The sequence below is a fragment of the Oryctolagus cuniculus genome, chromosome 4 (genome assembly GCF_964237555.1).
Source record: "Oryctolagus cuniculus chromosome 4, mOryCun1.1, whole genome shotgun sequence".
NCBI classification, from domain to species: domain Eukaryota; kingdom Metazoa; phylum Chordata; class Mammalia; order Lagomorpha; family Leporidae; genus Oryctolagus; species Oryctolagus cuniculus.
Window position 1 is genome coordinate 82,728,333 of NC_091435.1, and position 22,714 is coordinate 82,751,046.

The following is a 22,714-nucleotide window of genomic DNA, read 5'->3' on the forward strand; positions in this document are numbered from 1 at the left end:
CCCCTAGGAGTAGCTAACTTACGAAGGAGGGGTCGGGGAAGAGCGACCTGAGGTTGGAATTTAAGACGTGGCACCCGTTCTCAGCCCTGGCCTTTCCAGAGGCTCTAAATCCCTGGGCCTGCCAAAGGGTCAGGAAATGGAGTCAAAAGAGAAAAGGAGTGTCTTCTGCCAGGCCCCCAGCCCCAGCCGGCCCTCCTGCCCCTGGACCCTTGAAAGCAGCATCCCCCAGGACGTACCTGAGCAGCCCTCCAGAGCACGGGGAGGGAGACCGGGCCTGGGGGGCTTGGCTTTTGCAGGTGAGGGAGAGGACGCCACTCCCACTCTGCAGCTGGACTCCGCCCTGGAAGGGAAAGGACAGGCAGGAGGGCGGGTCTCCCCTGGCGCCAGCGGCTGGAGGGCAGATGTGGCACAGCCCACAGTGCCAAGGGGCGGAACCCTCACTGGGCCTCATGACCCCCTGACCCCCTGCTGCTAGGGGGCAGCCCAGGCCCAGCAGCACTCAGGTTCAGGCAAAGGGGCTCAGTGGGCGGGGTCTGCAAGAGGTGGGGGATGTCCGGCCCACAGGTCTTGTGAGGCCTGGGAGATCACTGGGTCTGGCCCTGCCAAGGGAACCACAGGTGAGACCTGAAACTCAATAATTCTAAAGCAGGCTGATTTTTTATAAAGGTTTATTTATTCATTTATTTGAAAGGCAGAGTTACAGAGAGAGAGGGAGATACACACACAATCTTCCATTTGCTGGTTCACTCCCCAGATGGCTGCAACAACCAGGGCTGGGCCAGGCTGAAGGCAGGAGCTTCATCCGGGTCTCCCATGTAGGGGCAGGTGCCAAGCACTTGGGCCATCTTCTGCTACTTTCCCAGGCACACTAGCAGGGAGCAGGATTGGAAGTGGAGCCGCTGGGACTCAGCAGTGCCCATATGAGATGCCAGCATTGCAGGCAGTGGCATAACCCAGTGCACCACGACAGCGGCCCCTATCGTAGACTCCTCTGTGGGCGGAGTCCAGGAATCCCAGGAGGGGAGTACACAGCCACTCCAGGGACCGTCCCCACGGACCCTAGAACAGCCACGAGGGCAGGGGCGGTGCCTGCCTCACAAGGTTGACTGAGGTTACATGAGCCACACCAGCCAAGCCCTGTGCCCAGGGCCTAGCCCGCTCCTGCCGCACACTGACCCCGGCGCTCCTGCTGTCAGCATTTCAGCGCACCCTCTGCAGCCTGGTGGCTCGGCAATCCAGGCCCTTCCTGTCACCGGCCAGGTCACTGACCCAGCTGCCGACCCAGCGTGGAGACCTGGGCACAGTCCCGGCACTGCCTCCAGTGAACTCTGGGTAAACCCCTCGCTGAGCACTGAGGGAGGGGCTGGACCTGCAGCCGGGAGAGTGGGTGCCTGGCTGAGAGGCAGACAAAGGCGCTCTGGGCAGGCCCTGCCTCCAGCCTGGCGGAGGAGTCCTCCGTTCCCACGCCCAGCCCAGGGGATTCCAAGAATCGCGGCTGAGCGTTACTACCCCAAAGTGGTCAGGCGGGTGGCTCTGTTCCTGGAAGCTGGGGTCCAGGAAAAGTGGGGGAGACAGAGACCAGTGAGAGCAGGATGAGTGTGACAGAAGGAGGGGGAGGGAGGCAGGAGTGGAGGGGCTGACAGGAAACAGGAGAAGGGGGCTGAGCCGGGGATACAGAGAAGGCAGCATGTGGCGGGGGTGGGGCTGGGGACAGGGACTCTGACTGCTGCTTTCTCCCCAGGAGGGCAGAGCCGCTGGTGGGAGGCCTCTCCCCCTCCCCTGGAGGGTCTCAGCCTAGGCTGCCAACACTTTGTGCCCGAGACAGCCCCGTCGGTTGGTTTTTTTCAGTAAAATAATAACCCAAACCTCTCTGTGAAGCAGCACCCTTCATGGTCCCTGCCTTGAGCCCCCAGCAGGCCGCTGCTGTCATGGCAACCAGCACTCTGGGGGGCCCTCAGCAGACCAGAGTCCTGAGTCACGAGGCCCTTCAATGACACCCCAAGAACAGTTACCACCGACGATCAGGCACCCGCTGTGTGCCGATGCCAATTCCAACTCTCCTGCCCGCTGCCCAGCCCACCCCCACAACCGCAGGGGAAGCCAGGCAGGCCAGCTTCAGGGCCATGTGCACCCCTGCTCTGGACTGACCGCCCCTAGAAGTCCAGTGTCCCAGGAAAGGCCAAGGGGGTCTGGGCTCTGCCCTGTGGAACCCGCGTGACCCTGGAGGAGGGGCTGCTTGCTCCGTGCTGGCTTCCTCCTCTCTAGTGCTAGGACAGCTGGGCTGGGCGGCTTTGTTACCCACGTGGGGGAACCCTGCCTGACCCTGGGACCCTGGGCTCCGTCCCCCTCCAGGGGCCCAGCCTGCTAAGAAGGAGCAGAAGGGGCCAGGAATCCCCTGGGTGGCCTGAGGCTCAGGCAGTCAGGGACCTGCGCCCTCTGCACTTCAGTACCTGCCCTCCTCTGTCCTGCTCTGCCCCACCCTCAGCCTCCTGCCCCTCGACTGGGGCAGGAGGGCAGAGCAGGGTGGAGGAGCCCCAGGCAGGGGAGAGAGTTATCGCTGTGGCCCAGGACACCCGCCCTCTTATCACGCCCCAGGCCCTGTGCTGAGGCCTGGGGCTGGAGAGGCAGGGCCCTGTGCTAAACTGCTCAACCCCTTCCTCCTCAAACTGCCCCCGGGGCGGGAATGGCAGCCTGGGATGGGAGACAGCCACCACACCTGCTGCCACCAGGGCCCCATCTATGACAGGGTGGGGGGTCTCTAAGTCCCCACCTGGGGCTGAGCAGAGGGAAGTGACCTCCTCCATAGCATGCCCTTCCTGAAGGCACAAAGAGGGAGGGTCTGGACCCAGGGGGCTGCCTCCGGCCTCCATCCCAGGTTGTAAGCACCTCTGTCAGGTTCTACAGCCAGCCGGGGGTCTCTTAGTGGGGCTCCAGCTGTGTGAGCTCCCTGCAGCCCTGCGGGTCACCCCCGGCTCCCACCCAGGGGAAGGCAGGGGGAGCAGAGACAGCTCCCTGGGCCTGTGGACAGCAGGCCCCATTCTGGGCTCCGATAACACCCTCTCCTTATCAGTGGGGGGCCAAGGGTGGGTGGAGTGGCTCAGGGAAACCAGGAGGGGCTGCAGAGAGAAGGTGAGTGCAGCTCAGCTTAACGTCCCCTGCGGGGAGCCCGGAGCTCAGGAGAGGGTACAGGGAGGGCAGGCGCCAGGGTGGGGGGTGGAGGAACAAGGGAGCCTGATCCTAGGGACGTTTTTCCTATAGAAATTCCAGGCAGGGCGGGAACACAGAGACGGAGAAGCTGTATTGCAGAGTAAGAGCTCACATCATGGCATCCTTTGAGAATCTGACCAGTGAAGTCCTGGCCCAGTGGGGAACTAGGGCTCGGGGTGCTGGGGGAGACGCCTCACATGCGGCTTAGGACTTGGGAGACGCCTGGGTGAGTCCTCTCTGTACCTGAAGGCAGGTGCAGCCCAGGTCAGGCCCTGCCTGCTCAGCCCCTGTGGAGCTGGGACTCCATGCAGGCTGCACCCCCGCCCCCCAGGCCGGTTCCACCACCGCATCCAGGCATTGGCCCAGGTTCCTGGCCCCCCACGCTCTCAGACCCAGGCTCCCCTGAGGGCTCTGCTTTGGGACTGGGCCTGAGAGCTCCTTGGCTGCCCCATTTTGCTGCCTCTCTTCCTGCTGGGCAGCAGGAACCGAGCCGTGCCCACCTGCACACACAGGTGCAGGCACACCTGGGCCCAGGCCGCCCTGCGGCAATGGCCTGAGGGCTTCCGAGAGGCAGGGACGCTGCTTCAGCTGTTACAGCATAGGCACTAGGAGCTGCCTACAGCAAGGCCGAAGCTGGGCTGCCCTGTGATATGCCAGTGCCCCTACCTACAGCCCAAGGGTTTCTGAGTCAAGCAGAGATACATACAAAGTGGAAGGGCTTGAGCTCCAAAGGGGTTTGAGATTGGAGAAACCCTGGGACAGGAAGAGGAATGAGAAGAGCTGGAGTCCCTGGGGTTGAACAAAGAACTGGCCAGGAACCAGAGCCAGACGGATCGGATCGGCAAGGCCAGGGTCTGGGGCCTCTGGGGACACAGGGGTGGCACAGCTTTGTAGAGGGCCCCAGAGATGTCCTACAGATAGTCACCCCTCCCCGGGGTGGGGCAGGAGGCTGAAGGCCCCCCTGACTCCCAAGCACCCGTGGGTGCACGTGCACACACACTTGCCCCTGAACAGCCTCTATGGGGTTCACCAGAACCCTTAGGTGACCTTCCCTCTACCTTCCTCTCACACCTGATTCCGCCTGGACACAACAGTGGCAGTGAACAGTGGTTGTGCCCACGCGGACACTTCAAGAGCCCCGCCCCCTCCGGGGGGTTCCCAGCCCAGGTAACACTGAGCAGCGACCCTGGGGGAAGGACCCCCTCCCCCAAGGCGTGGGGGAGGGTGCAGAAAAGAGCCAATGACAGACCCAGGGCCGCACTCCCTGGGGCCCTGGGGAGTTAGGCCTGACTTCAGCCCCGGACAACTTCCCAGAGGCTCCCACCCAGGGACCAGAAGGCTCACAGGGCCTCGGAACTCCCACCCCCACCCCCACCCCGTTCTCGGCAGGCTGGGCTGTGGCAGCCAGGAGGGTGCCCAGCCCCACCCAGCCCGCGCTCAGGCCCTAAGCCTCTAGGAGGTTCCGGAGCTACGCTGCGGCCCTGGGCCCCGCTCGCGAATTCCTGGACACCTGGCGCCCCCTGCAGGCAGAGAGGGACGCGGCAGGGCGACTCGGTGGCTTTTCTCTCCCATCTGCAGTCCCCACTGGGAGGAGCGCCGCACCTGCCCGAGAGGCTGTTACCGCTGCCCTAGTTTAAGGACGGGAGAATGTTCAGCTCGTGCCGCAGGTCACATAGCCAGGCAGTATGGGGTTTGGACTCGGGTTCTCACGGATCCCGTCCCTTCCTTCCCAGGAGGCCCTTGCCCCAACCCCTCCGATCCCGCTCCCCCGCACGCAGCAAAGAGGCACAGCCAGGCAGCCAGCTGGAGGAGGCAGCCTCAGGGACTTTAATAGGTGCGGGGAGGGGCAAGGGCGGGGCTCGGAGAGCCTCAGGAGGTGATGTTGAGACGCAGGTGCTCCTGGCATCGCCGGGTGCGGAGGGGCGAATGAGGGGCCGAGCCTCGCCTGGGGGCTTCCCGCAGCGGGGGCAGCACCGGGCCGGCGTGGAGCTACAGAGTGGGGCATGAGGCTCTCTCCCCAAGCCCCTGCCCCACAGCCCCCAGCCCCCGCCCCGCCCCGGGCAGAGCAAAGGGATCAGGCTGGAAGCACCGAGTGGTCGGGAGTGGTGGCTGCTGGAGCCCCAGGGCCGGCTGCTGTGGGCTGCCACACACTACTGCGTAAGTTCCAAATCAGGCTTCAAGGGCAAGCCTCTCTGAGCTAAAAGAACCCTCCCCCCAGACATCCACGCCTCTGGTCACCTCCCAGTCCTGGTGAGCAGCTGAGGAAAGCCACGGCCAGAAGCAAGGTGGCGGTGCGGGCTGGACTTCGTGTCCAGGAACTCCATCAGCCCCAGGCCCCAGGCTCTGGGGGCTGCAGCTGCCCCAGCAGCCAGACCCCGGGGGCACCCCACACCCCCTCCCCAGCACACACTCCTCACCTCCTGGACAGCTGCGGCCTCTCCACTCCCCGGAGGGCCCTGCCCTGGTTTGTGGCAGCAGGAGGGTCGGGGCTGGAGGCCAGGGAGGACCGAAGGGCTGTGGGTGGAGGGGCATGTCTGGAAGTGCACCGGTACCCACTCAGGCCCCACCACTCTCTGCAGCCAGACAGCTTCAGCCATGTACCTGAGGAGTGACAGGCCACATGCAGGAGGTCACTGCCCACCCACCCTCCCCCACCCTGTCCCCATCAGCCTCAGCTTGGGGAGCACACCCCCCCACACACCAAGCTGGGCGAGTCTCATCAGGTGTAGCAGTCCTGACCCATTTCTTAGGACGAGAAGCGACAGAGGCCAGGGAGCAAGGAGGCTCCCCAGCACCCCGGAGAAAACCCCAAAGAAACAGGGGCAGTGAGTGGGAGCGCTGGGAGCTGTGTAAGGGCGAGGGGGGAGACCCAGCTTCAGGCCCACCCCCAGCCTCGCCTCATCCACCACATGGGGCCTCTGCTTTGCCAACTCACTTGGGTCCCAGCGGTGCACAAATTGCTAAATACCAGTTGCTGACACAGCCCTGGTCAAAGGGGTTGTATCCCTGAAGGTATCTGCACTGGAGGGGAATAGGAAGAGGAAGAAGAGATCAGAACTGGCCAGATGGTCCTGCCCCTCCCCCAGGACCCCTCCTTGAGCCTGTCAGTCAGCTCAGCCAGGGGTCAGCCTAGGGGTCCAGCCAGACTCCAAGGGCATGGAAGCCTCCCTCCAGGGGTCCCAGATAGAACAGCCAGCCGCCTCTGCCCCGCTTGGGAACAGCTCCCCATACGAACGCTGACCCTGCACCCCTTCCTCTGCCTCGTTGGGGTCCCCGGCCCCCCTTTGCAGCCTCCTGCCTGCTGTCTCCCTTTGGACACACTAAGCTCCTGTGGCCCCTGACAAATTCATTCCAGAGCATCCGTGGCTGCTCAGCTGTGTCGCCACCCACGTCTCCTTCCCATCTCTTGTTTTAGCTGAGTGCGTGCCTTCGCTGGATTCTACCCTCTCGAGGGCGGATGTTTGGGGACCCAATCGCATCTGCCTGACCCAGCACGAGACGCAGGAAAGGACTTGACCAGGTTCTCCTCCTGCCCTCCCGCCTTTTCCCTCCCCTCGCCCATGGGCCCCACGCAGGGCCCAGGTCTCACCCTACTGCAGCTGTCACCTGGAAATATTCCAACAGCTCCTGCTCACTCCCACGCCCCAGTCACCCAAAGCTTTGCCTTCCACACTGTTCTCCACCCAGAAAAGCCAGGACCCCACGCGGGACAGCTGTCACCCGAGGGAGAACAGTCAGGACGGCCCGGGAACCGCCCACGGCTGCCCAACGCTGCGCTGACCACGGAGCAAGTTGAGGTTCCGCCTGCTTCGGGGTGTTCACAGCGTTTAAGAGAAACTGGCACTGCGCTGGTGGTCCCAGTTCAGTGTCTGGGAGAGTTACGTCTGCAGAACTTTAAAATTTACAGAAAGAAGTTCTGACTTATTGGATGTTCCTTTTAGAATGGAGAAACGCTGACTTTACATCAGGACAGGGAAACGGTGGAACGAAGGCTCCTTGTTGGTCAGATTTATCAGAACTGGCCCTGGATCTGAGGATCTCTGCACACGGCACCCTCCCAGCTGTGAGCGGTTCCAGCAGCTCTGAAGGGCCACATGGGCCCCTCGGCTCCAGTCCTGGGCTGCTGCACCAACCCTGTGTCCCCAACACCCTCACCCTTCCCAGGGCCAAAACCAAAGTGGGCACCTTCACGTCTCCCCTCCCCAATTCCCTGCTGCCTCCCTGCACTCCCTGCTCCCTGGGGGATCGTGGCATCAGATCTCTCTTTTCAAGTGGCATTGATTCATCATTTCTTGGTTCACTCATGCACTCAGAAATACTCTGGGGTCTCAAACATGGCCCGGCAGTGTGCTGGACTGAGGAGACACTGCCAACAGCCTTTCCGGCTGCTGAGGGCAGCTGCGACACAGGGGAGTCTCAGGGCGGCACAGGGCAGGGGAGGGGGGCAAGCGAGAAGGGCGGGAAGCCCAGGTGCAGGTGCGGCGCCGCAGGCCAGGGAGCCGCAGCCCAGCAGCCGCGTCTGAGGACTGGCCTCTGGCTCTGGCCACTCCATGACAGCAGCGTCAGCAGGACAGTGCGGGCAGAGCCTGGGCTGACGGGGACCAAGGATGGTGAAGAACAGAGTGATGTTCCTCTCCTGGGAAACCTGGCTGTGCAGGAAGATGCAGGAAGAGGGGAGGTGGAGGCCTGCGGTGTTAAGCAGGGGTTCACCGCGCTACTGCAAAGAAAGAAGCACAGACACCTATCACTGACACCGCAGCCACAGGGACACGCAGGGCACTCACCTGGACCCGCCTCTCCTCTCTCTGTCTCACACAGGTTAACCCACGCTGCCCCCTTCCACAGATGGGGAAGTTGAGGCACGAGGTAGCTAAGTAACCCACCCCAGATCTCCACGCTGCTACGCTGCGGAGCTGCGATGTGTGTGGTTGTGACCCCAAGCGGAGCTGCAGGGAGGGGACGGAGGTAGGAAAGGGCCGAGAGTTGGGGCCCGTGAACAACGCCTGACCTGGGTGCCGCAGGTCATGCAGCGAGCCCCGCCTGGTGAACCAGAGCGCTGAGGGGGGGGTCCCCAAGGCCAGCGATCCCGGCTGGGCGGGGCTGCTCCGGGATGAGGCGGGAGGGCAGGCCCAAGCCTGACACAAACTGCAGGAACCACAGAATGTGAGAAGGGAAAATGCTCCCCAGGTGAGGCTCAAATAAAGGACCGAGGCCACAGTGAGATCGCACGCAGAGCCGGGGCCTGCTGGGGAGTCGCGGGCAGGAGGGACGCAGGCGCGGAGGCGGTGGAGTGGCTGGGGGTGCCCAGAGGATGGGGGGAGCTGGGCTTTGGGGCTGCTGTGCCCCGCAGCTGTCCCAGTGTCTAAGCCCCTCCCTCACCAGTGCTACCCGCCCGGGGCCTTCCTGTCAAGTCATCATTCTGATGAAGGAAGCCCAGCAAAGACGCAGGCATCTTCTCACCCTTGTCCGCGTTGCACTGGAAGTCCAAGCCAGTGCAACAAGAGGAGAAAAATAAAGTCACCCAGATTGGAAAGGAAGGAGGGAAACTTCTCACTCACAGATGTCAAGATTTTCTATGTAGGGGCCGGCGCTGCGCCATAGTAAGTTAGGCCTTCACCTGCGGTACCGGCATCCCATAAGGGCACCGGTTCATGTCCCGGATGCTCCACTTCCAATCCAGCTCTCTGCTAAAGGGCTGGGAAAGCATCAGACAATGGCCCAAATGCTTGGGTCCCTGCACCCGTGTGGGAGACCTGGAAGAAGCTCCTGGCTCCTGGATTCAGATCGGCCCAGCTCCAGTCATTTCGGCCATCTGGGAAGGGAACCAGCAGATGGAAGACTTCTCTCTGTCTCTCCTCCTCCTCTCTCTGAACTTCTGCCTCTCAAATAAATGAATAAACCTTAAAAATTTTTTTTCTATATAGAATAAATGAAACTGTGAATATAATAAAGCTAATAAAGTTCTAATAAAACAAATAATCTAGAAAAATTGCAAGATTCAAGACTAATATATAAAAATCTGTTGTATTTTCTCATAATAATAAACAAACAATGATTACGTGCATTTACAATAGCACAAAAATATAAAATATTTAGTTATAAAAGTAGCAAAATATATGCAAGATTTATATGCTAAAAATTACAAAATAGTGATAAAAGACATCAAATGGAGAGCCATATCATATCCACAGATTCAGAAACCCAATTTTGTTAAAAATATGAGCTATCCCAAACTTATCTATAGATTCAATGCAATCCCAATGACTATCCCAGATTTGTTTTTAATAGAAATTGACAAACTTATTCCAAAATTTATATAGGGGCCGGCACCGTGGCTCATTTGGTTAATCCTCCGCCTGTGGTGCTGGCATCCCATATGGGCGCCGGGTTCTAGTCCCAGCTGCTTCTCTTCCAGTCCTGCTCTCTGCTGTGGCCCAGGAGTGCAGTGGAGGATGGCCCAAGTGCTTGAGCCCTGCACCCGCAAGGGAGACCAGGAGAAGCACCTGGCTCCTGGCTTCAAATCGGTGTAGCACGCCAGCTGTGGCGACCATTTGGGGGGTGAACCAAAGGACAAGGAAGACCTCTGTCTCTGTCTCTCTCTCTCACTGTCTATAACTTTGTAAAAAAAAAAAATTATACAAAAACTCAAAGGAACTAAAATAGCCAAAAGAACACTGGGGAAAAATTGAAAGACAAAACAAAATTGAAAAACTCATTTTATCTGATTTCAAGACTTGCTATAAAACAACACTAATCATGATAGCATGTATTAAGGAAAAATTAAATAAAAACATACCTTACTCATCTCTCTCTCTCGCTCTCTCTCTTTCTCTCTCTCTCTCTATATATATATATACATATATATACACACACAGACACACATATATATCCACTGATTTTTGAGAAGCAGGTCAAAACAACTCAGTGGAAGGATAACCTTTCAACAAATGATACTGAAACAACCCATATGCAAAAATAACACAACAACAACAACAAAACCAAAAAACTTAACCCATACCTTGAATCAAAAACCACAAATTAAAAAAAAAAATTTTTCCTTTAATTGAATGACAGAGCGAATGAGTGAGAGAGAGAGAGAGAAATCTTCCATCTGCTGGATGTCCTCAAATGCCTACAACAGCTGGGGCTGGGCTAGGCTGAAACCAGGAGGCTGGAACACAATCCAGGACTCCCGCATGAGTGGCAGAGGCCCAAGTACGTGAGCCACTGCCTGCTGCCTTCTAGAGTGCATTTTCACAGGAAGCCAGAACTGGGAGCAGAGCCAGTGCTGCAACCCAGGCACTCTATATAGGATGCAGGCGTCCCTATCAGCATCTTAACTACTGCACCAAACAGCACCCCACAACAAATTTAACCCCAAGTAAATCACAGAACCAAATGTAAAACTGAAACTGTAAAATTTCCAGAGCAAATCTTTGTGACCTTGGATTAGGCAAAGATTTCTTAGCTACAATGTCCATAAAAGAAAAAAAAACCTGATAAACTGCATTTCATCAAAATTATAAACTTCTGATCTTTGGAAGGTATTGTTAAGAATAAGGAGATACTCAAACTATTCAGAACAATCGAAAAAGAGGGAATCTTCCCAAATTGTTTCTATGAAGCCAGCATCACCTTAATTCCTAAGCCGGAAAAAGATGCAGCATTGAAAAAGAATTACAGACCAATATCCCTGATGAACATAGATGCAAAAATCCTCAATAAAATTCTGGCCAATAGAATGCAACAACACATCAGAAAGATCATCCACCCAGACCAAGTGGGATTTATCCCTGGTATGCAGGGATGGTTCAATGTGCACAAAACAATCAACATGATACACCACATTAACAGACTGCAGAAGAAAAACCATATGATTATCTAAATAGATGCCGAGAAAGCATTTGATAAAATACAACATCCTTTCATGATGAAAACTCTAAGCAAACTGGGTATGGAAGGAACATTCCTCAATACAATCAATGCAATTTATGGAAAACCCACGGCCAACATCCTATTGAATGGGGAAAAGTTGGAAGCATTTTCACTGAGATCTGGTACCAGACAGGGATGCCCACTCTCACCACTGCTATTCAATATAGTTCTGGAAGTTTTAGCCAGAGCCATTAGGCAAGAAAAAGAAATTAAAGGGATACGAATCGGGAAGGAAGAACTCAAACTATCCCTCTTTGCAGATGATATTCTTTATTTAGGGGATCCAAAGAACTCTACTAAGAGACTATTGGAACTCATCGAAGAGTTTGGGAAAGTAGCAGGATATAAAATCAATGCACAAAAATCAACAGCCTTTGTATACATAGGCAATGCCACGGCTGAGGAAGAACTTCTAAGATCAGTCCCATTCACAATAGCTACAAAAACAATCAAATACCTTGGAATAAACTTAACCAAGGACGTTAAGGATCTCTACGATGAAAATTACAAAACCTTAAAGAAAGAAATAGAAGAGGATACCAAAAAATGGAAAAATCTTCCATGCTCATGGATTGGAAGAATCAATATCATCAAAATGTCCATTCTCCCAAAAGCAATTTACAGATTCAATGCAATACCAATCAAAATACCAAAGACATTCTTCTCAGACCTGGAAAAAATGATGCTGAAATTCATATGGAGACACAGGAGACCTCGAATAGCTAAAGCAATCTTGTACAACAAAAACAAAGCCGGAGGCATCACAATACCAGATTTCAGGACATACTACAGGGCAGTTGTTATCCAAACAGCATGGTACTGGTACAGAAACAGATGGATAGACCAATGGAACAGAATAGAAACACCAGAAATCAATCCAAACATCTACAGCCAACTTATATTTGATCAAGGATCCAAAACCAATCCCTGGAGTAAGGACAGTCTATTCAATAAATAGTGCTGGGAAAATTGGATTTCCACGTGCAGAACCATGAAGCAAGACCCCTACCTTTCACCCTACACAAAAATTCACTCAACGTGAATTAAAGACTTAAATCTATGACCCAACACCATCAAATTATTAGAGAGCATTGGAGAAACTCTGCAAGATATAGGTACTGGCAAAGACTTCTTGGAAAATACCCCAGAAGCACAGGCAGTCAAAGCCAAAATTAACATTTGGGATTGCATCAAATTGAGAAGTTTCTGTACTTCAAAAGAAACAGGAAAGTGAAGAGGCAACCGACAGAATGGGAAAAAATATTCGCAAACTATGCAACAGATAAAGGGTTGATAACCAGAATCTACAAAGAAATCAAGAAACTCCACAACATCAAAACAACCCACTTAAGAGATGGGCCAAGGACCTCAATAGACATTTTTTCAAAAGAGGAAATCCAAATGGCCAACAGACACATGACAAAATGTTCAAGATCACTAGCAATCAGGGAAATACAAATCAAAACCACAATGAGGTTTCACCTCACCCCGGTTAGAATGGCTCACATTCAGAAATCTACCAACAATAGATGCTGGAGAGGATTGGGGAAAAAGGGACACTAACCCACGGTTGGTGGGAATGCAAATTGGTTAAGCCACTATGGAAGTCAGTCTGGAGATTCCTCAGAAACCTGAATATAACCCTACCATTCAAACCAGCCATCCCACTCCTTGGAATTTACCCAAAGGAAATGAAATTGGCAAACAAACAAGCTGTCTGCACATTAATGTTTATTGCAGCTCAATTCACAATAGCTAAGACCTGGAACCAACCCAAATGCCCATCAACAGTAGACTGGATAAAGAAATTATGGGACATGTACTCTATAGAATACTATACAGCAGTCAAAAACAATGAAATCCGGTTATTTGCAACAAGATGGAGGAATCTGGAAAACATTATGCTGAGTGAATTAAGCCAGTCCCAAAGGGACAAATATCATATGTTCTCCCTGATTGGTGACAACTAACTGAGCACCAAAGGGGAGACCTGTTGAAGTGAAATGGATACTATGAGAAACAGTGACTTGATCAGCTCTTGTGCTGATTGTTGATGTACAATGTAATACTTTATCCATTTTAGTATTTTCTCTTTGTTTTGTTCTAGTACTATTGGTTGAACTCTGTGATTAACACACAATTATTCTTAGGTGTTTAAATTTTAACTGAAAAGTGATCCCTGTTAAATATAAGAGGGGGAATAAGAGAGGGAGGAGATGTACAATTTGGGACATGCTCAGTCAGACTTGCCCCAAATGGTGGAGTTAGAATCATGCCAGGGGATACCAATACAATCCCATCAAGGTGGCATATACCAATGCCATCTCACTAGTCCAAGTGATCAATTTCAGTTCACAATTGATCACACTGATAGGTCTAAGAGTCAAAGGGATCACACAAACAAGACTAGTGTCTGCTAATACTAGCTGATAGAATCAAAAAGGGAGAGAACAATCCATCATGGGAAGCGGGATACACAGTAGACTCATAGAATGGCAGATGTCCTAAATAGCACTCTGGCCTCAGAATCAGCCCTTAAGGCATTCGGATATGGCTGAAGAGCACATGAGAGTATTTTAGGCATGGAAAGCCAAGACACCCTGGGGATGGAGGGGAAAGAAGACCTAAATGGAAGATCTCAGTGAGTGAGATCCCAGTGGAAAGAATGGGGCCATCAAAGAAGGAGGTACCTTTCTCTGAAGGGAGGAGAGAACTTCCACTTTGACTATGACCCTGTTGGAATAAGATCGAAGTCGGCGAACTCAAAAGGCTTCCATAGCCTTGGCAACTCATGACTAGAGCCTAGGGAGATTACTGACGCCATAAACAAGAGTGTCAAATTGTTAAGTCAACAACAGGAGTCACTGTGTACTTACTCCTCATGTGGGATCTGTCCTTAGTGTGTTGTCCAATGTGAAGTAATACTATAACTAGTACTGAAACAGTATTTTACACTTTGTGTTTCTATGTGGGTGCAAACTGATGAAATCTTTACTTAATATATACTGAATTGATCTTCTGTATATAAAGATAATTGAAAATGAATCTTGATGTGAATGGAATGGGAGAGGGAGCGGGAGATGGGAGGGGTGTGAGTGGGAGGGAAATTATGGGGGAGGGGAAGCCATTGTGATCCATTAACTGTACTTTGAAAATTTATATTTACTAAATAAAAAAAAGAATAAGGAGATACTGGGGCCCGGAGCTGTGGCTCACTTGGCTAATCATCTGCCTGCCGGTGCTGGCATCCCACATGGGTGCCGGATTCTGTCCCGGTTGCCCCTCTTCCAGGCCAGCTCTCTGCTATGGCCCGGGAGTGCAGTGGAGGATGGCCCAAGTGCTTGGGCCCTGCACCCGCAAGGGAGACCAGGAGAAGTACCTGGCTCCTGGCTTTGGATCAGCGCGGTGCGCTGGCTGCAGCACGCCAGCAGCAGTGGCCATTGGGGGGTGAACCAATGGTAAAAGGAAGACCTTTCTCTCTGTCTCTCTCTCTCTCTCACTGTCGAAAAATAAAAATAAAAAGAAGGAGATGCAGAATCAGCCCTTAAGGCATCCTAGTCTGGCTGAAAAGCTCACGAGAGCATTTCAGACATGGAAAGACAATGTGGCAAAAAAATGTCCTACATGAAGGACCTCTGTGAGTGAGATCCCAGTGGAAAGAAGGAATCATCAAAGAAGGAGGTACTTTTCTCTGAAGGGAGGAGAGAACTTCCACTTTGCTCATGGCTGTGTCTAAATACTGATGGAGTTTGTGGATTCAAAAGCCTTCCATGGCTTCCATAGCCTAGGCAGCTCATGTCAGGAGCCTCAGGTGACCACTGACATACACAAGAGTGTTAACAGTTAAGTTAACAGCAGGGGTCACTGTGCACTAATTCCCCATGCAGGACCTCTGTCCTCAAAGAGCTGTATTATGAGAGTTAACAGTAAAACTTGCTCTCAAATATTTATTTTGTTTTAGTGTATGAAGTGGAGGATATTCTTATGTCTCATAAGTTTTAGTTATGTCTAAGTGCTTACAAAAGATTATCATTCATGGATGCTTTTTTAAAGTTAAGTTTCTTAAAAAAATGAAATGAAATTAACTTTGAGATGCAATGGCTTTAAACACCCTTGTCTCAACTGTTGAGGAACAGGCTTTCTTATGCAAACTGTTGAACTCTACTTAGTATAGAGTTGGTCTTCTGTGTATAAAGTTAATTGCAAATGGGTCTTAGTGGAGAATGGGACTGGGAGTGGGAGAAAGGGGGTGGTGGGAGTGTGGGTAAGGCGGGTATGGTGGGAAGAATCACTATATTCCTAAAGTTGTACTTAGGAAATGAGTGAAGTTTGTATTCCTTAAATAAAAGCTTTCTTTAGGAAAAAAATAATAATAAAAATAATAAGATGACAAGCCACAGATTGGGAGAACATATCCACAAAATATATCTCTGGATCCAAAATATATAAGTAACTCTTAAAATTCAATAATGAAATAACCCTGGGGTCAGCACTGTGGTGTAGCAGGTAAAGCTGCCGCCTACAGTGCTGGCACCCATATGGGCACAGGTTCGTGGCACCCATATGGGCACAGGTTCGAGTCCCGGCTGGTCCACTTCTGATCCAGCTCCCTGCTATTGCACCTGGGAAAAGCAGTAGAAGATGGTCCAAGTGCTTGGGCCCCTGAACCCTCATGGGAGACCCAGAAGAAGCTCCTGGCCCCTGGCTTCGGATTGGCCCAGCTCTGGCTGTTGCGGCTATTTGGGGAGTGAACCAGCGGATGGAAGACCTCTCTCTCTCTCTCTCTCTCTCTCTACCTCTCCCTCTCCCTCTCTGTAACTCACCTTTCCAATAAATAAACTGATAATAATAAAATAGCCCTAAATTTTAATGGGCAAAAGATTGAGAAAGATTTTACCACCAAAGTTAGATGACAAATAAGAACACCAAAAGATGCTCAACATCTTTAGTCTTTAGGAACTTACAAATGGCAACCGTCATGAGAGCCCATTAAACATTTATTGGATTGGCTGGAATAAAAAAGCCAGAAAAAAGCAAGAACAAACAAACAAAATCATGACAACATCCAATGTTGCTGAGGATGCCCAGTATCTGGAATGCTCACACCTCGCTGGTGGGGAGCCACTGCAGTTTCTCATGTCACCAGATGGCCCAGCACTGCCACCCGACACATTAGCCCAAGAGAAACGAAAGCATAGGTTCCCGTGCTTGTCATGACAGCAGTCATCACAGTGGCCTCACATCCACCCGAAACTAGGACCTCCGCGAGTGGATGAGCGCCCTGTGTTTACCCACACACAGCGATAAACGGGAGGAAACCGCTCATAGGAGCAGCGGCATGGCTGACCCTCAAATGCATCATGCTAAGTGCAGGAAGCCAGACTCAAAAGGCCGCGATTCCATTTACAGGAGATTTTTCGAAAAGGAAAAGCTGTAAGGACAGAAAACAGGTCAGTGGTTGCCCACAGCAAGGCGGAGAAATTGACTTCCAGGCACAATTTCCTGGGGGGTGGCAGGGGACTGGTCTGAATATATTTCTAGCATGCCTCTCAGGTTCCTACTACCTCGAGCCCCCATTCGCCATCTGATCTGGGCTTTATATTTGGTCACGCCCACGGAGTCAGCTGCTGCTCCAGTTAGAACCGCTTCCTTGTTGGCTTGCCAGGGTGCACCCTCACCTGCAATGGCCTCCCCTCTGTTTTCTGCCCCCTCGGAAACCACGAGGTGGCACGTCCTCGACTCTCAACTCCTTCTCTGAGTCTGCTGCCCGACCTGGGGCCAGCCCCTCCCTCCGTGTGTCCACCGGCATCTGGCAGGTGGTGTTCTGATTTCAGGTTCTTTGATCAACACAAGTGCAGGATGCAGCTTTGCCCCAGTCCCATCCCTCAAAATAACAAACGCCCAGGAGGACGAGGGACCGCTGAGTTCTAGGAGGGAGCGAGATTGGAGCTGCGTCTTCAGGAGCCGGGTCGGCAAGGGCTAAGGGGGCACCGGAGCAAGAGCAGCGAGGGCCCAGGTCCTGCGGGTGCAAGGGGGCTCCCCACGCCCCGCCGCCACGCCCGCGCTCGGCCGCGGGTACCTTGCCCTCGTAGGAGCGCTCGGCCGCGCTCACCGACAGGACCTGGATCGTCAGCAGCAGGAAGTGCAGCACCAGGAAGCCCGCGGCGGGCACAGCCACTAGGATGCTGCGCGCCGGCTAAGGAGCGGCGCCGTCAGACCGTCCCAGGGCTCGCCCCAGCCACCCCGCCGCCCACGCGGAAGCCTCAGCAGCCCAGGCCCCTCTTGCCTCTTGCACCCGCTCCCTGATCCCGCAGGCTTCTGAATTTCCACGCCCATTTCCCTGACCTCTCCCACAACCCTTCACCTAGTCCCAGACTCGTCCTTCCAGACGGCTCCGCCCCCTCCCTCTGGCTCCTCCCTCCCCCAAGACCCCACCCCTCGGCTGTCAGCGCGTCCCCGGCTCCCACGTGGCCGGCGGGCCAGTGTGGATACGCCATGGCCTTGTCAATGCAGAAGGGCAGGTGGCTGGTGCGCAGCAAGAAGAGCAGGCAGGTGACCAGCAGGGAGCCCGAGTAGAGGCACAGGGACAGCACCAGCAGCATGAAGAAGCGGAAGTTGCGGTTACCGACGCAGTTATTGACCCACTTGCAGTGATGGTCGAAGTCCTGGAAAACAGGAAGAGGGGGGTAGGCCTCAGGACATGTCGTCCCGCCCAACGTCCATCATCCTCAACTCCTAAGGCCTTCCACACTCCCTCTAGTCACTTGCCCTTGGCCCCATGCACTGGCTGCTGTCTTCAGGGAGAAAGTGAGCCGTGAAGTCCCTGGCGCTGGCATTTCTGGTGTTAGAGCACGGTTAGGGCCCTGTGGCTCATAAGGTCACCTGTCCCGAGGCCTCTTTTTTTTTTTTTTTTTTTTTGACAGGCAGAGCGGACAGTAAGAGAGAAAGGTCTTCCTTTGCCGTTGGTTCACCCCGCAATGGCCGCCGCCAGCGCGCTGCTCCGAAGGCAGGAGCCAGGTGCTTCTCCTGGTCTCCCATGGGGTGCAGGGCCCAAGCACTTGGGCCAACCTCCACTGTACTCCCTGGCCACAGCAGAGAGCTGGCCTGGAAGAGGAGCAACCGGGACAGAATCCAGCGCCCCGACCGGGACTAGAACCTGGTATGCCGGCGCCGCAGGCGGAGGATTAGCCTGTTGAGCCGCGGCGCCGGCCATCCCGAGGCCTTTAAAGCAAGGCCTGTCTGGGCTTCGGAGACACACATGCTAGTGCGTCTTTTGGTGGAACTTAGAGTATCTGGGGCTCTACTTTGTGATGGCTGGATGAGGAGGAGGAGGATAATGCCCAGGCAGCCTCCTGCGTGTGTAACCCCTGTGCAGACCGTGCACCTGGCAAAGGTAGGCGCTCGGAGCTCCGGAGACCCTCCAATCTGATACCTAGGGGGGCCAGGCCGAGCACCCCAGACCACAGCTGCAGCCAGCCTGGGGGCCTTGCGTATCTACTGTCAATGGACATGGTGTGGCTGTGGATGCCCCATACAAGTTAGCATTTGTGCAGGCAAGGGCCAGCCTCCCCAGAGAGACGTGAGCACAGAGGCAGTGACCTGTGTGGCTGACCCAAAGTGGCTGGGAGTTACTGCTCCCCTTGGCCTTTAGCAGCCCTGGTCTTGCTCCCACCCCTGGTGGAGGAGGGGTGGCAGGTAGGCAAGCGAATGAGGGACTCACCTCCACACAGATGTTGCACCAGGGGCAGTGGTAGGTCCGGGGCGGGCGGTGGAAGCAGCACTTTGGGCACCACTGCAGGCGGAAGGCTCTGTGGTTCACCCACACCACGTGCACCGTCATGGGGCTCTGCTCGCCGGAGCCTGGCGTGGGAGGAGGGTCGGGCAGCGGCTGGGGGCCCTTGCATCACTCTGCTGCTTAGGGCAGCAGCACAGCATCAGCAAGCGCAGGGAAAGACGTGGAGGAGGCAAGAGGAATCCTTGTCCCACTGAGCAAGCTGGGCCGGCTCAGAGGGGCAGCAGGTAGAGGGAAGGCGTTCTATAGGAGCTCGGGCCTTTGGAACCGTGATCCACGTTTTCTGTTGTGTGCACAATGGGAGGGAAGCAGAGGGGACCAGTGCCCAGGAAGAACCCACGGGCTTCTCTCCCCCAGCCCCTGACCAGCCCTCCCTTCAAGGCAACTGGAAAAGCTTCAGAGTTGTATTTATCCACACCTTGGTGGTTTGGGGGATGAAGCGTCAGGGCCAGAGCAATGGGCATGTGGGAAGGAGCCTTGGGGCGGAGGAGGGGAGCTGGGGGTGGGCACCTCCTTCTCCCAGCGGGCAGAGGCCTCACCTCGATGTAAGATACCAGGGTCTGAGAAGTTGAGTGTAATGAGACTGAAGAAGGTAAGGGCAAAGAGGAGGCCTGTGACGGTGGGGAAGGCCCAGTTCCCGTGCTGAGCCAGCCACCTGCAACTGAAACCAGAGCCAGGCTCAGTCCTGACCCGCGGCAGCCCACAGCTCCCCCGAGGGCCTGGCGTGCTGGGGTCAGGACTCACAGACCTTTCAGCCAGCTCTGGGCAGCCAGGCCATTGACAGCCCAAACATCATCAGCATTACCAGCCACCTGCAGCTCCCCAAATGCAAAGTTCCCTCCACCTAGAATAGGTTCCTGTCCCTGAACCCTGACCCCCTTGCATGCCCTTGCCTGCCTGCTGTCCTTATCTGTTTTCCATGCAAGCTGACTGTAAGAAGCTTGACAGCTTGCGTAGGGGACTCACGGGAATGCAAAGAAGAGACCACTGAAAATGACGAGCAGCACCACGTTGAAGGCAGCAAATAGGCTCGGGAGGAACCAGCAAAGGGGGACCGGCGGCGGGGGCCGCAGCTCCTTTACCATGGGCGTGGCATCCTTTAACAGCGGCATGCCTGGCTGTCCTGTGTCCCCAGGGGAGATCAGAGCCACCAAGCTCCCTTCTCCCTGCTGGTTTCCAGAGCCCCATGACCACAACAGCCTCGGAAGTAACAGTCCAGGATAGAAGGAAAGAAATCTGATTGTGACATCATAGAGGCTGAGGACTGGGGGCTCTGGCTGCTTCCAATGACTTCCAGTAGCAACCCCTGCCTCCCAGACACACACACACACACACACACACACACGGGCGCATGCACGTGTGCTGGGGGCTGGGAGGTCCTGCCCCTGTGAGGTTGGCTTCACTACAGGCTCTATGGTTTGGGATGTGGTTTGTCGCCTAGAGGTTCATGCGCTAGAAGCTTGGTCCTCAGGGAATCAATGTTAAGAGGTGGTGGAAACTTTAAGAGGCGGGGCCTAGAGTGAGGCCCCCCAAGAAGGGACGGCGCTCTCATGAGACCTCCTTCCTGTGAGAGTAGGTTGTTAGGGAAGAGCAAGACTGGCCTTCCCCGCTCTCCGGCTTCTGGTCTTGCCATCCCATCTGTCATGTGTCCAGGTGCTCTTGCCATGATGTCATTTGCCATGTTGTGATGCAACATGCCCTCACCAGAGGCCAACAGATGGGGCCACCTGATCTTAGATTTTCAGCTTCGAAAACTGTGAGCTAAATAAACCCATCTTTTTAAAAGATTTATTTATTTATTTGAAAGCCAGAGTTACACAGAGAGAGAAGGAGAGGCAGAGAGACAGAGAGGTCTTCCATCCGCTGGTTCACTCCCCAATTGGCCACATCAGCTGGAGCTGCGCTGATCCGAAACCAGGAGCCAGGAGCTTCTTCCCAGTCTCCCATGTGGGTGCAGGGTCCCAAGCATCTGGACCATCTTCTACTGCTTTCCCAGGCCAAAGCAGAGAGCTGAATCAGAAGTGGAGCAACTGGGACTCGAACCGGTGCCCTCTCCATTTCTTCCTTTTCACTATGACAAAATTTCAACTAAATAATTTCCCAGCATTCCTTCTTTTTCGGATTGCCTTCATGACACGATTCTGCTCAGTGAGACACCTGCTGAGGGCGGAGCTCCACCCCTTCATCCTGTCTTGAACTCAGATATCCTGGCTGTCACCTTGGACCTCTTAGGCCACAAGTCAGCGTGCTCCCCGGACAGAGCTGATGACATTGCCTAGTCTTTTCCCAGTCCTGAACTGGCTCCCTCTGAGCTGTGCTTAATATGTGAGAAAATAGGCCAGCGCCGCCGCTCACTAGGCTAATCCTCCACCTAGCAGCGCCAGCACAGGTTCTAGTCCCGGTCGGGGTGCCGGATTCTGTCCCGGTTGCCCCTCTTCCAGGCCAGCTCTCTGCTGTGGCCAGGGAGTGCAGTGGAGGATGGCCCGGGTGCTTGGGCCCTGCACCCCATGGGAGACCAGGAGAAGCACCTGGCTCCTGCCTTCGGAACAGCGCGGTGCGCCGGCCACAGTGCGCCAGCCGTGGTGGCCATTGGAGGGTGAACCAACGGCAAAGGAAGACCTTTCTCTCTGTCTCTCTCTCTCACTATCCACTCTGCCTGTCCAAAAAAAAAAAAAAAAAAAAAAGTGAGAAAATAACAGGATTTTCTGCTCTATGCAACCAACATTTGCCATTTGTTTTGGCCACTAAGCATTTGGAACCCCTCCGCGTTTGGAAGATTCCTGAGACCAAAGTCTTCATGAGAGGCGAGGATCATTTCCCTGCTGCTATTGGAGCAATCACACGGGCCTGTCAGCCAGGCCCCACCAATCAGCTTCGGAGCTACTGCCTCCTGGGAGTCTGCCGAGCTACTGGGCGTCTGCCATGACGCAGCAACTGGCATACGTCAAAGTGTAACACTTGCCTTCAATTTCAACAGAGAATGCATTGTTCTTCAACATGGATAAAATATGTAATTCCAAGGTCCCTGATTTGGTTTCTAGAATGTAAGATGAATATTAAATTGGGGTGATAGAATTGGATCACTTGTAGGAAAATAATCTGATTAAAAGTGGAGCTCCAAAGTTCCTGCTCAACACGCAATTGTTGTTCCGTGCATTTGCTTGTCTGTGGAAACATGCTTTGTTCTTTGTGACTTTCAAATTAGAAGCTAGACTCAATGTAGTAAGAATATTGTCTTATGAGTGATAAGATTAGGTTTCAAATGCTAATGTTTAAAGCCTCAGATATTTGCATTCATCACAATTTAATTTGACTGTTATATATTTGGACATTTAAACACATACTGAGGGCTGACGCTGTGGTGTAGCAGGTAAAACCACTGCCGGCAGTGCCGGCATCCCATATGGGCACCAGTTTGAGTCCCGGCTGCTCCACTTCTGATCCAGCTCTCTGCTATGGCCTGGGAAAGCAGTAGAGGATGGCCCAAGTCCTTGGGCCCCTGCACCTGCATGAGAGGCTTGGAAGAAGCTCCTGGCTCCTGGCTTCAGATCAGCCCAGCTCTGGCCATTTCAGTCATTTGGGGAGTGACCCAGCCGATGGAAGACTCTCTCTCTCTCTCTCTTTCTGCCTCTGCCTCTCTGTAACTCTGCCTTTCAAATAAATAAATACATAGTTAAAAAAGACTCACATACTGAAATATGTTAATATTAATTTAAAATTCATTTTTCATTTATTTGAAAGGCAGGGTGAGACAGAAACAGAGACAATCTCCCATCCACT

At 53.9% G+C, this 22,714-nt stretch overlaps 1 protein-coding gene across 8 annotated transcripts; it reads right to left on the reverse strand.

Moving 5' to 3' along the window:
• Positions 1-654: 654 nt before the first annotated feature.
• On the reverse strand, positions 655-21,613 carry ZDHHC19 (zinc finger DHHC-type palmitoyltransferase 19). Of its 8 annotated transcripts, none has more exons than XM_017347025.3 (8): positions 19,901-21,613; positions 19,474-19,595; positions 18,863-19,002; positions 17,635-17,807; positions 17,222-17,327; positions 6,143-6,228; positions 5,625-5,721; positions 5,006-5,196 (listed from the first exon to the last, which is right to left on the reverse strand). In XM_017347025.3, exons 1-8 carry the CDS (start codon positions 20,044-20,046, stop codon positions 5,077-5,079), a joined length of 990 nt encoding a protein of 329 aa, XP_017202514.2. In that variant the 5' UTR covers positions 20,047-21,613; the 3' UTR covers positions 5,006-5,076. The 8 variants fall into 8 exon arrangements, 7 of the variants coding, with proteins under 7 accessions (XP_069928396.1, XP_069928395.1, XP_069928394.1 ...); XM_002716406.5 differs by having other exon boundaries at positions 5,625-5,808; XM_070072295.1 differs by lacking the exon at positions 6,143-6,228 and having other exon boundaries at positions 655-5,196; positions 19,474-19,589; positions 20,017-21,613.
• Between the last annotated feature and the right edge of the window lie 1,101 nt (positions 21,614-22,714).